Source organism: Microcebus murinus, chromosome 2, assembly GCF_040939455.1.
Source record: "Microcebus murinus isolate Inina chromosome 2, M.murinus_Inina_mat1.0, whole genome shotgun sequence".
Classification (NCBI taxonomy): Eukaryota; Metazoa; Chordata; class Mammalia; order Primates; family Cheirogaleidae; genus Microcebus; species Microcebus murinus.
The window spans coordinates 19,809,077-19,822,933 of NC_134105.1; the positions used below are offsets into that span (position 1 = coordinate 19,809,077).

Consider the following 13,857-nt stretch of genomic DNA (forward strand, 5'->3'; position numbering starts at 1 on the left):
GGCTCACAGCAACCTCAAACTCCTAGGCTCGAGCGATCCTTCTGCCTCAGCCTCCCGAGTAGCTGGGACTACAGGCATGAGCCACCATGCCCGGCTAATTTTTTATATATATATCAGTTGGCCAATTAATTTCTTTCTATTTATAGTAGAGACGGGGTCTCGCTCTTGCTCAGGCTGGTTTTGAACTCCTGACCTTGAGCAATCCGCCCGCCTCGGCCTCCCAAGAGCTAGGATTACAGGCGTGAGCCACTGCGCCCGGCCACTTGTCAAGTTTTATAACTGAATTTTGAACTCAGGTCTAGCCATACTTTTTCCACAGGTAATTTTTACCTTTATAAATGGTGTCAGAAAGCAATCTCTCTTTCTAGATATATATTTTTTCAGCCTCTCTCTCTATATATATATGTACATGTGTATATATACACATGTACATATATATGTACATTCTGTGTGTGTGTGTAGAGAGAGAATCTGAAAATTAGGAGAAATCTACCTCGTTTTAGATTATTCTCATATCCTATAGCCTGTTAATCTTAACTGTTGTATTTACTGATAGCTATGTCATTTTTCTTTCTTTCTTTTTTTTTTTTTAAGATAGGGTCTCACTCTGTTGCCTGGGCTAGAGTGCCGTGATAATCACTGTAGCTCACTGCAACCTCAAACTCCTAGGCTCAAATGATCCTTCTGCCTCAGCCTCCTGAGTAGCTCGGACTATAGGCATGCACTATCACACCTGGCTAATTTTTAAAAATGTTTTGTAGAGACAGGGTCTCACTGTTGCCTAGACTAGTCGCAAACTCTGGGGCTCAAGCAATCCTCCTGCCTCAGCCTCCCAAAGTGTTAGGATTACAGCTATGAGCCATGGTACCCAGCCACTGATAGCTATTTCTGAATACTCACAGGGTGCTTTATAACATATGCATAATATGCCATATACTTAAACAAACTTTACAGCAAAATCTTTTTAAAATTTAAAACAACACATGCTTGGAGTTAAGAAAAATAAGAAAAATAATATAGAAAGTAGGGATGATTATTTTAGTGATAGTCAAGGAAGGCCTGTGTAAGTAGATGATATTTGAGCAGAGACTTGAATTGAAGGAACTAGCCATGTAACAACCCGGGAGAAAGAATATTCTAGGCAGAGGGAACAAAGATCTTGAAGTGGAAATGGGCCTGCTGGGTTCAAAGAATGATAGGAATATCTGTAGTGCAGCTGCAATGGAGTTAACTTGTCGGGGACAGTGCGATAGGTGATGAGGCTGGAGGGGCATAGAAGGGAAAGTTTAGATAAGCCTTGGTGAGAACTTTGGGTTTTATTCGGAGGTGATAGCAAGCCATCACAGTGGTTTTGAGCAGAGGAGTAAAGTGACCAGATTTTAAAAATTTATATATATATATATATATATATGTATATATATATATAGTTTTGGGGGTTTTTTGTTTTGTGTGTGTGTGTGTGAGACAGGGTCTTGCTCTGTTGCTTAGGCTGGATCCAGTGCATTGGCATGATCCCAGCTCACTTCATCCTCCAACTCTTAGGTCAAGCAGTCCTCCTTGCTCAGCTTCCCAAGTAGCTGGGAATACAGGAACACACCACCACACTCGGCTAATTTTTTATTTATATTTATTTTTTTTTTCTTTTAAGAAAATATTAGCAAGCATCAGCTAATTTTTTTAAAAAGTTTTTTATAGGCTGGGCGCGGTAGTTCACGCCTGTAATCCTGGCACTCTGGGTGGCTGAGGCGGGCGGATCGCTCGAGGTCAGGAGTTTGAAACCAGCCTGAGCAAGAGCAAGACCTGTCTCTACCATAAATAGAAAGAAATTAATTGACTAACTAATATATATAGAAAAAATTAGCCGGGCATAGTGGCGCATGCCTGTAGTCCCAGCTTCTTGGGAGGCTGAGGCAGGAGGATGGCTTGAGCCCAGGAGTTTGAAGTTGCTGTGAGCTAGGCTGACGCTACAGCACTCACTCTAGCCTGGGCAACAAAGTGAGACTCTGTCTCAAAAAAAAAAAAAAAAAAAAAGTTTTTTATAGAGATGAAATCTTGCTATGTTGCTCAGGCTGTCTCAAACTCCTGGGTTTAAGCAATCCTCCCACCTCACCCGTCCAAAGTGCTGGAATTACAGGCATGAGCCACCACACCCCACCCAGATTTATATTTTTTAAAAAAGCATTCTGGTTACGGTGTGGTTAATAGACTATATGGGGGAAGAATGTAAACAAGAAGACCAGCTGGAGTTGGGAAACTCATAAAGGAATTCATCTAAGCAAGAGATGGCCGGGCGTGGTGGCTCACGCCTGTAATCCTAGCTCTCTGGGAGGCCGAGGCGGGCGGATTGCTCGAGGTCAGGAGTTCGAAACCAGCCTGAGCAAGAGCGAGACCCCGTCTCTACTATAAATAGAAAGAAATTAATTGGCCAACTAATATATACAAAAAATTAGCCGGGCATGGTGGCACATGCCTGTAGTCCCAGCTACTTGGGAGGCTGAGGCAGGAGGATCCCTTGAGCCCAGTAGTTTGAGGTTGCTGTGAGCTAGGCTGACGCCACGGCACTCACTCTAGCCTGGGCAACAAAGCGAGACTCTGTCTCAAAAAAAAAAAAAAAAGAGATGATGTGGCATGGATTAGAGTGGGCAGTGGTAGACCTAGGAAGAAGTGATCAGATTGGGGATGTATTTTGAATGTGTAACTGACAGCTCTTGCTGATGGATTGGATATAGGGTGAAAGAGAAAGAAAGATATCCGGGATGACTCATACATTTTTGGCCTGAGCTGAGTGTTGATACCATTTACTGAGATAAAGAACACTGTGGGAGGAACAGGTTTCGAGAGGAAATCAAAATTAGTTTTTGACCTGTTAAACTGAGATGACTATGAGGCCATCAAATGGAGATGTCACTCCTATAACAATAAGTATAAATGTGGAATTCAGGAAAGAGGTCAGGGCTAGAGATCTACATGTGGGAGTTCTCAGCATGTACATGTTATTTAAAACCATAGAGCTGGGTGATAAGACCATGGAAGGCAGTGTAGGTGAAGTTGTCCAAGTCCAGGAAATAATGACCACAAATATGTACAGTTCTTTTAAAGTTTTATGTAGACTGGGCAAGGTGGCTCAGCATGTAATCCCAGTACTTTGGGAAGTCAAGGCAGAAGGATCACTTGAGGCCAGGAGTTCAAGACTAGCTGGGGCAGCAGCGAGACACTGTCTCTTCACAATTAAAAAAATTAGCTGGGGCTGGGTGTGGTGGCTCACGCCTGTAATCCTAGCACTCTGGGAGGCCGAGGTGGGTGGATGGCTCAAGGTCGGGAGTTTGAAACCAGACTGAGCAAGAGTGAGACCCCATCTCTACTATAAATAGAAAGAAATTAATTGACTAACTAAAAATATATATACAAAAAAAAAATTAACTGGGCATGGTGGTGCATGCCTGTAGTCCCAGCTACTCGGGAGGCTGAGGGAGTAGGATAACTTGAGCCCAGGAGATTGAGGTTGCTGTGAGCTAGGCTGATGTCATGGCACTCACTCTGGCCTGAGCAACAAAGTAAGACTCTGTCTCCAAAAAAAAAAAAAATTAGTTGGGCATTGTGTTGTGCACCTGTGGTCCCAGCTACTCAGGAGGCTGAGGTGGGAAGATCACTTGAGCATAGGAGTTTGAGGCTGCAGTGAGCTGTGGTTGTGGCACTGTACTCCATTCTCAGTGACAGTGTGAGACCCCATCTCTAAAAAAAAAAAAAAGACTTACATATAGAGAAGAACAGAGATAATACTATTAGTAATAATATTGCTTGCCAGTCTCCATGTTTGGCACTTAAAGTATGATATTTATAATTTTTATATCTATTTTTCAGAGTAATTATTAGTCCCATTTGTTTCAGATGAGAAAACTGAGAAGTCAAATAACTTTAGATAGGAAGTAGCAAAACTGAGATTCAAATTTAGCTCTATGCCGGGCACAGTGGCCCACGCCTGTAATCCTACCACTCTGGGAGGCCGAGGCGGGCCTCAGAAAGAGTGAGACCCCATCTCTACTAAAAATAGAAAGAAATTAATTGGCTAACTAAAAATATATAGAAAAAATTAACCAGGCATGGTGGCACATGTCTGTAGTCCCAGCTAATTGGGAGGCTGAGGCAGCAGGATCGCTTGAGTCCCTGAGTTTGAGGTTGCTGTGAGCTAGGCTGATGCCACGGCACTCTAGCCCAGGCAGCAGAGTGAGACTCTGTCTCAAAAAAAAACAAAAAACAAATTTAGCTCTAGTACAGTGACCATGTTTTCTAAACCAAAAGTCTAAACCTATAAACAGATGTAAGATTTTGTTTTCTGGTTTTTGTATTTATTTGTAAGGAAAGACAAAAATGTAACAATTAAGCAAATTTCATTATACATGTGATAAATCTTTGTTAAAAATTTATTAAAATGCAATTAGGAGAGTCCCATAATTTCTGGGTTGTTCTATATTTATAAGCAGCACAACAGGGAGTTGGTGGAATATTTCTGTTTTAACTTGACAGGCATGTTTTTTGTTTTAAATAGATGCTGCTGTTCTCAACAACGTAGCCCATACATTTGGCCTAATGGACACGGTCAAGAAGGTTTTAGACAACAGAAGGAACCAAGTAGAACAGGGAGAAGAGCAATTTCTCTATACTCTGGCAGGTATTATAACTTACCTCTCTTCTTAGGTGATATTTTGCTGATATTCTTAAGTCTTGCCATTTCTTTGTTGACTTCTAGTGGGACTGACTTTTTTTTTTTTAATTCACATAGTGTCAGATTTGACTTTTTTTTTTTTTTAACCTACTTGGTTTTGGATGAAAGATTTTACTTTTTAAAATAAAAATGGGGTGGGGTAAAACAAAAAATAAATAAAATAAAATAAAAACAACCCCAGGTGAAGTGGAGTGGTAGGAAACAGGAAAAAATAAAGAAGCCAACATTATGGTCCTCCTTCTGTGTCATGTGGAGGATTAAGATGTGTCCTAGATTGCTCCATTGATCCAATAATGGTGGCAGAAGACACAAATTGGTCTTTGTCTTTTTATATTATTGATACTGCTGCTTTTGGTAGATATAAGTTTAGCATCTTCTCCATTATTTGTGATAATCAGAAATTATGAGCATGTGGTTAATTTAACTGTTTTTGTCAAGTACTTTGTGCTATTCTCTAAGCTAGGCTTTAGGAAATGTAGGCCAGGCACAGTGGCTCACACCTGTAATCCTAGTACTCTGAGAGGTTGAGTCAGGAGGATCGCTTGAGCTCAGGAGCTTGCCAGAGCGAGACCCCATCTCTATAAAAAATAGAAAAAATTGTCCGGGTTCGGTGGCATGCACCTATAGTCCCAGCTACTGGGGAGGCTGAGGCAGGAGGATCGCTTGAGCCCAGGAGTTTGAGGTTGCTGTGAGCTATGATGACGCCACGGCACTCTAGCTGGGGCGACAGAGTGACACTCTGTCTCAAAAAAACACAAAAAATATTGACTAAGACAACCTCAGGGTCTTCAAGAAACTTAAGGGAAAGCAAATATAGAAACAAATAAATGCAAAAAGTAGTAAATTTTGTGACATATATACTGGTATTGTGGAACAACAAATAGAGTTTTCACTTCTACCTGGAGAGACTCAAGAAAAGCTTTTGGAGGAGGTAAAGCAGGTAGAAGATACAAAACAAATCAGAGGTGTGGATTATCAGCCTTTGAATAACGTAGAATATATTATAGTCCGTTGTGAAGCCCAAAGAGTTAGGATCATTTGATAAGGAAAGGATAATTTAGTTTGTTTTAAACTTACTTTAACATCCAGTTTATATTTTAAACTCAGTTTACTGAGTTTTGATCCTCCTAAGGATTCTAGGATGTCTATTATCCCTATTTTACAGGTTACCAAGTAGAGGCACAGAGAGGATAAATGATTTGCCTGCGGCCACATCACTACTGACAGATAATCCTAGGGTAGAACTCTATCCTTTTACTCCTAATGTAGTGTTTCCTCTCACCTTGACACTTTAAATCATCAGAAAAATGGTTTTTGTTAGAAATAGTTTTTGGTTCCTTGTTGCTGTTATTATTATTATTTTTCGAGATAGGTTCTCTGTTGCCTTGGCTAGAGTGTAGTGACATCACTATAGGTCACTGCAACTTCAAACTCCTGGGCTCAAGCGATTCTCCCAACTCAGCCTCCATGCCTGGCTAATTTTTTTTTTCTATCTAGACAGGGTCTTGCTGTTGCACAGGCTGGTCTCCAATTCTTGGTGTCAAGTGATTATATTGCCTTAGCCTCCCAATGTGCTAAGATTACAGGCCTGAGCCACTGCCTGGCCTGTATTATTTTTTTAGGTTAGTTTTTTTTCCTGAGACAGAGTTTCAGCTGTCACCCCTAGTAGAGTGCAGTGGCGTCATCATGGCTCACTACAACCTCAAGCTCCTGGGCTCAAGTGATCCTCCCACTTCAGCCTCCTGAGTAGGTGGGACTACAGGCACGTGCCACCACACCCAGCTACTCTTTTTATTTTTATTTTTAGTAGACATGGGGTCTTGCTCTTTCTCAGGCTGGTTTTGAACTCCTCACCTCAAGCAATCTTCCTGCCTCAGCCTCCCAGAGTGATAGAATTACAGGCATGAGCCACTGTGCCTGGCCATTTTTTAAGATAGTTTTAATCATAGGATACATAAAGTTTTATATCTTTTTTGACCATGACATATTAATATTTTTCGAAATTGCTATACAGTATCTTACCTGGACATTCTAGGGACAACATGTTAATTTTCTTTTTTCTTTTTTTTTTTATATATATATATTTTATTTACATTCTTTTTTGTTCTTTAACCACATAGATGGATTTCGAATGCCAATCTTTTTTTTTTTGAGACAGAGTCTCAGTCTGTTGCCCGGGCTAGAGTGAGTGCTGTGGCGTTAGCCTAGCTCACAACAACCTCAAACTCCTGGGCTCAAGCAATCCTCCTGCCTCAGCCTCCCAAGTAGCTGGGACTACAGGCATGCACCACCATGCTCGGCTAATTTTTTCTATATATATTAGTTGGCCAATTAATTTCTTTCTACTTAGAGTAGAGACAGGGTCTCGCTCTTGCTCAGGCTGGTTTCGAACTCCTGACCTCGAGCGATCTACCTGCCTCGGCCTCCCAGAGTGCTAGGATTACAGGCGTGAGACACCGTGCCGGCCAACATGTTAATTTTCTATATTTTCTTTAGTAGCTTATTTTCTTACAGCGAACTTGTTTGACAGTAACTTTTTCTTTTTTATATCCTTCTAAACTACTTCTCAGGACTAGGTTTCAGTTTAAATGGTATTGATAATGTTTTTATGGATTTTTGTAACCGCTTATCAAATTCCCAAGATTATACCAATTTATGTCACCAGTTTGAGCATTCCAACATTGAGTGTTGGGGTATTTACAACATTCCCTGATTTAAATTTCTTTTAGTTATAGTTTAATTAGTACCTTGTTTAGGTATACATTTCTTTGATTATAGCTGAAGATGAAAAAAATGCAGTATTTCAGTATTTTGTTACCTTAAAAGGCAGTATTTTATAAATTTTGAAGGTGCCCTTTTATTCCAAGCAAGGAACTGACTATAGTTTCTGTAGTATAAGGTAGGAAAAACCAAAGTGTTTTTCCTGCTCTCACACACTCACATAAGGCATAGGACACTTCTATATAACCATATGAGCAGGGGGTTTTCTGCACACACCAAGCAATCAATTCTCCAGCAGACACTGACTGGGTGTTCTATAATTCAATTCAGTTCTAATACTGTCTCCCTGGAAATAGTGTCGATTCCAGAGGTTTAGGGCTTAGTCCTCCAAGACTGCCCCCCATTTCGGCCCCAGGTTGTAATCTGTGCTTTTGAACAACTGACTATAAATTGGGGTTCCCACAACCCCCTCCTTGAGTTTGATTAATTTGGTAGATGGCTGACAGAACTCAGAGAAACACTTACTTACATTTACTGTGTTTATTATAAAGGTTATTTTAGAAAGCATACAGGTGAATAGCCAGATGGAGGAGATGCATAGGACAAGATAGGTGGAAGGAGTATGGAGCTTCCATGCCCTTTCTGGGCATGCCACCCTCAGGAACCTCCAACAATCTGAAACTCTCTGATCCCTGTCCTTTTTTGTTTTTATGGAGGCTTCATTACGTAGGCATAATTGAATATCTCTTTGGCCTTTGGTGAACTCAGCCTTCAGCCCCTCTCCATTCCAGAGGTTGTGGGGTAAGGCTAAAAGCTCCAGCCCTCTAATCATGGCTTGGTTTTTTTGGGTTACCAGCTCCCATCCTGAAGCTATCTTATGGCCTCCAGATATCATTCATCTCATTAGGATACAAAAAGTGTTTTAGGAACTGTGTGCCAGCAACTAGGGGCGGAGAACAAATGTATATATTTTTTATTATATCACAATATGGCACATAGGGAGTACAAAGTGTTCTACAAATGTAACTCATTTCTTGGGTTCTTATCAGATACTAAGTAACAGAGAAGTCCTCTGTGACCTTCTGTAGGCTTCCCTGGACTAATGGTAGACTGTGGCCATTTGGGTCACCAGCAAAGGAGATTTCCAGCCAATACAGCTAAGGCATTTCTGCCTTGAAGGACAATTTGAGAATCACTGTTTTTCAGAGTGGCCATTGTTGCTCCAGTTCCAAAGGGATCATGCAGATAATACTTATTTTCATTTATAGACCCAGGCCGGGCATATTCAAGCTATAAGACCAACTGGAGGCCGGGTGCGGTGGCTCACACCTGTAATCCTAGCACTCAGGGAGGCCAAGGCAGGCAGATTACTCGAGGTCAGGGGTTTGAAACCAGCCTGAGCAAGAGTGAGATCCCATCTCTATTATAAATAGAAAGAAATTAATTGGCCAACTAATATATATAGAAAAAATTAGCCGAGCATGGTGGTGCATGCCTGTAGTCCCAGCTACTAGGGAGGCTGAGGCAGGAGGATTGCTTGAGTCCAGGAGTTTGAGGTTGCTGTGAGCTAGGTTGACGCCATGGCACTCACTCTAGCCTGGGCAACAAAGCAAGACTCTGTCTCCAAAAAAAAAAAAAAAAAAGACCAAATGGAGTGTTCTTTGATTTGCATTTGGTGACATGACTAAATGCCAGAAGAGCTTCTAGGATTGAGGTATAGTAGGATCACAGCTTGTAAAAGATTCTGAATTGTTGCCCTGCCTGTAATTACACAATTAAATGTAATTACTGGGGGGATTTTTTAAAATCATCTAGTCTAGTTTCTTCATTTTAAAAACAATAAAGTGTCTTGTTCAAGGCTATCTTGTAGCAAGACCCCAGGTCTCCTGACTCCCAGTTTAATTCTCCAGAGATTTTACTTCCTCCACACAAAGTCTTTCCTTTTTTTGCACAGACTTGGAACGCCAGTTAGAAGAGCAGAAGAAGCAAGCTCAGGATCACAGGCAGAAATCTCAGACGGTTCAAAATGTGGTACTGATGCCTGTGAGCACTCCTAAGCCTCCAAAAAGGCCCCGGCTCCAGCGGCCAGCCTCCACCACTGTCCTGAGCCCTTCTCCTCCTGTCCAGCAGCCTCAGTTCACAGTCATCTCACCCATCACCATCACCCCAGTGGGTCAGTCATTTTCCATGAGCAATATTCCAGTGGCCACCCTCAGCCAGGGCTCTAGTCCTGTGACTGTCCACACACTGCCTTCTGGCCCTCAGCTCTTCCGATATGCCACAGTGGTCTCCTCTGCCAAGAGCAGCTCACCAGACACAGTGACCATCCACCCTTCATCCAGCTTGGCACTGCTAAGCTCTACCGCCATGCAGGATGGGAGTAGCCTGGGCAACATGACCACCATGGTGAGCCCAGTGGAGTTGGTGGCCATGGAGTCCGGCCTGACCTCAGCCATCCAGGCTGTTGAAAGCACCTCAGAGGATGGGCAGACCATCATTGAGATTGACCCAGCCCCGGACCCAGAGGCTGAAGACACTGAGGGCAAAGCAGTCATCTTGGAGACAGAGTTGAGGACTGAGGAGAAAGTTGTGGCTGAGATGGAAGAACACCAGCATCAAGTCCACAATGTGGAGATTGTGGTCTTAGAGGATTAACTGGGGGTCTCGGGGCCAGGAGATATGTTTTGGTTTGGAATTTTAATTATTTGTTTATTTTTATCATTGTCCCACTCATTTCCACATAGGATCCTTTTTTTAAAAAACAAAATCTTGTTGTTGTAACTGAAAATGTTGGGTTCCTCTCACCCCCACATTGAAAAATGGACAAAACAAGCTGCCCTTCCGGAAGTTAAGAGTAGGTCATTCAATGTCCTAATCGTCTTACACCAAGAAAGTAATTTCCTTTAGGGGAGGCATCAAGATAACCAGAAACCCTGTCCAGAAAGCCATTTCCAGGCGAGTCTGTCTGTCTGTGTAAGCATGTGTTTTTATTCCTGTAAAGATGCATTGACCAAACTCTGGATCTCAGATCTGACACTGGAAGGCAACTGATTCGCATGTGGATGCAGAAGGGCACTTTATTTTGTACCTTGGAAAGGGCCCCAAAGAGGCCAGTGCAAAACTCTGAAACAAAAGGAAGTTGAACTCTGCTTAGAGGGAAAGGTGGTGTGCCAGCACTAGCTTAAAAAGGGAAGTGCTTTGGTGAGGCTGGGGCAAGGAAATTATCTTACTTCCAGAGGTACAACTGATGCCTGTTGAGATCTCCAAAGGTTACTACATAGGTGCCATTTTGAGAAGAGGAGGGTGATAGGTGGAAGGATGCATCTCCACAGAGAAGGTGGCAGCAATGGCCTATGGCTTTGCAGAAATAGAAATCCTTGGATGCCACAGCTATGCTTTGGGGTTCAAGGGGATAGTTCACCTTGCCCTGCACTTTGTCAAAGCACTTACCTTCCTAAACTAGGATCAGTCCATTCATTTGCAAACTCTGTGATGTGATGAAAATTGCTCTGGTTCTTGGACTGTGGCTGTCATGGGGTTGGAGCTCCAAGACCATCATTTTTATTGCATGACTCCAGGAGCAGGGGAGTTCCTTATCCAGACCAGCTGCCATTTTTGGTGGGGCCATATTTTGGCTTTGGAACCAAAAGCAGCCACCCATTTGGTGCTTCCTCTCGTTCTACCCTCCAGTCCCTCAACTCTTAATGGCATCTGCCTCCTGGATCCCACGCTCTTCAGCTTTTTGGCTGATTTGGAGAACAGTGACAGGTGCCTGCCTGCCTTCATCTCCTTTTAGATTCATTTGTACCACAGATGTTTCTGTGAGATATTGAGCTCATAAAAAGCTTTAGGCTTGGCAGGGAAGATTCAACACCCCCAGCCTTTGCTGCAGCACCGACTAGATGTCTCCTCCTTGAGTGAGCTGGACTCCCTGGGAAAGAAGCATTGTCTTCAACATTATATTATACCAGGAATGTCAATAATAATGTCTGGGGGGGGGACTGTTTTGTTTTGTTTTTCTTTTTTTTTTTTTTAATGTTTGTGTATTTAGAGCTGGGCCATTTTCCGTGCTGTGATTCCTTCTCTTTGACCCTCTTCAGTGTTTGGGGCAAGAGTGGATCCTGGTTTTTATTTCTTTGATTGCATTGTTTACTGCACTAGGAAAAATATAGGGAAACTGCAGACAACTTAAAGGAAAAGTAGGTTAAAAAAGAAAGCACACACCTTAGGAGTGGGAGGATTTTTTTTTATTATTATTAAAAACAAAACTTTGACCTGTAGTTTCTTTTTTTTCTTTTAAGAAGGCATCTACCTGAAGCCATGTTTCTTTCAACAGATGTTAGAAACCCCATCAAGCAAGTGAAAATTGCATTCTACCATCCCTCAGGTGGCTGTATGTAGCTAAAGAAGTCCTCTAACTTAGGGGGATCACTCTTAAACACCTTAAGAGTGAGATTTATGAATCCCATACAGTTGTAGATTTCAGCTTTAAAATTGGGATTTTGCTTTTCTTTTCAATATATCTAATAGACTTATTAATAGCAATTAATTTAGAACAAATCTTTGGTTCTTTATGTATTAATATCTTTAGTGAGGGAAGTGGCTTTTATTTCCTGCCTTTTTAGGTTTTCTGTTGGTACATAAACAAAATTTCTGTCTATGACTAAATGTACTGCTTGAACCTAGAAAGGGACATTTCATCCCTATTGTGGTTTTAGGAACAATTTTCTTTCCCAGAGATGAGAGGACCAGTTCAGGACAGAAGAGGAGCCCTAGAGAATACAGACACATGCTAGCTCAGGTTCCCTTCTTTCCTCCATCAGAGCTGTTGGTAGTGTTTTAAGGTAGTGTGAGCATCATGCTTCCAAAGTCAAGAGCTCTCCTCAAGACATAGCCTGTTTACTTTCACTATATGAATATTCTGGCTGGTAAAATACATGGGCTTTGTTGTTTTCCTGGTCTTCTAATAGCCTGTCATTATTGCTAGATGCTGCGGTACCTGTTGTTGAGTGTGGATTTCCTCACAGCCCTGGTCTAGGGGTGAGACATAAGCAGGCCATTGGTGTGTGCACAAGCAATAGCAATGAATCACTCCTCAGGCTGACTTGGCACTAGCCATTTCTCTTTCTATTCATTCATTAAATAAACATTTTTAAGTACCATCTATGTGCCAGGCTTTGTGCTAGGCACTGGCAGTACAGAGATTAAGACATAATCCTTGCACTCAAGGAATTCAGACACCAGATGTCTGGAGTTATGGACTACATATTTCACTGTAATTGGCTTCCTTTTTTAATCCTATGTATTTTATTTTATGCATTGAAAAACATTATTTAAGAATTAATTGGTCCATAGGTTTCTGCAGACTGCCAAAGGCACAAAAAAGTTAAGAAGCCCCCATCTAGTGAGATACGGAAAAGGATCATCATAGTGGGGTGAATGCAGTGATAGGGGTTTTGGCTGGGAGCCAAGAGAACAAAGGGTCAAGCACCTAACCCAGCTCAGGGGTGTAGGGGTGGGATCAGCAAATATGGGAGTACTTACTGGAGAAGGTGTGTACCTAAACTGATTTAGAAGAGACCACTTTTGGCTAGTTTGATTTACTTCATTTTCAAGTAATTGGGCTTATTCAAGAGAGAAAAAAATCTTTAGTCTCTTGTTGCTTCTGCCTACAGAGCCAGGCAGTCAGCAGCACGGGCAGTCTGGCCACTGGAGAAAGCTGAGTCATGCATGGGCTTCTCTTGAGTTTCCAACAGATGAGACCCAGTGCTGAATTCAGTGCAGGACTGGAGTCTAGCTTGTAAAGGGTAATTTCACCAAACCTTCCTGCCATGTGGTTTCCACAAAGGCCTCAGAGTCAACTGTATGACTGTCTCCTCTTGGCCATGTCCCTGATTGGTCCCTGCCTTGTTTTCTTCCCCCACAGGCTTCTCTTGCTCCAAAAAAAACCCCTAAACAAACAAACAAACAAAACCCAGTCATTCTGAATTTAAAAATGCACAATAAACATGAATACTGAAGATTCAAAGCCACTTCACATGAAGGTTCTTTCTCACCTCTGTTCACATTAGGGAAAGAAGACCAATGTTAATCCAAATATATGGAAAATTGATATTTAGTTCAGGTGGTTCTGATACCTTTTAGTGGTAGCATCTTATCCCATTTCACGAAAGGCATTAAAGAAAGGTAAATTCATATGGTAGAGAGTATTCATTATAGAGATAGTGAAAGTCAAGCATGAAATATGGAATTACTAGTTCATTGAGTTATAAAATTCATGTTTTAGTACTATCAAGGGGGTGGAAAGGACAAAGGTTTAGAACAGTATGAGTGGCCAGGCATGGTAGCTCACGCTGTAATCCTAGCACTCTGAGGCCTAGGCAGGAGGATTGCTTGAGCTCAGGAGTTTGAGA

The 13,857-nt window shown here is 41.9% G+C and overlaps 1 protein-coding gene across 3 annotated transcripts in view; it reads left to right on the top strand.

Moving 5' to 3' along the window:
* The window catches only part of GMEB1 (glucocorticoid modulatory element binding protein 1), a 45,662-nt gene extending 33,056 nt beyond the window's left edge, over window positions 1–12,606 (top strand). For all 3 annotated transcript variants that reach the window (XM_012750552.2, XM_012750556.2, XM_012750551.3), the window contains exons 9-10: window positions 4,547–4,669; window positions 9,399–12,606. In XM_012750552.2, the coding sequence (XP_012606006.2) occupies window positions 4,547–4,669; window positions 9,399–10,099 (824 nt within the window). In that variant the 3' untranslated portion in view covers window positions 10,100–12,606. The remainder of the gene's footprint in view (window positions 1–4,546; window positions 4,670–9,398) is intronic.
* Window positions 12,607–13,857: the final 1,251 nt, after the last annotated feature.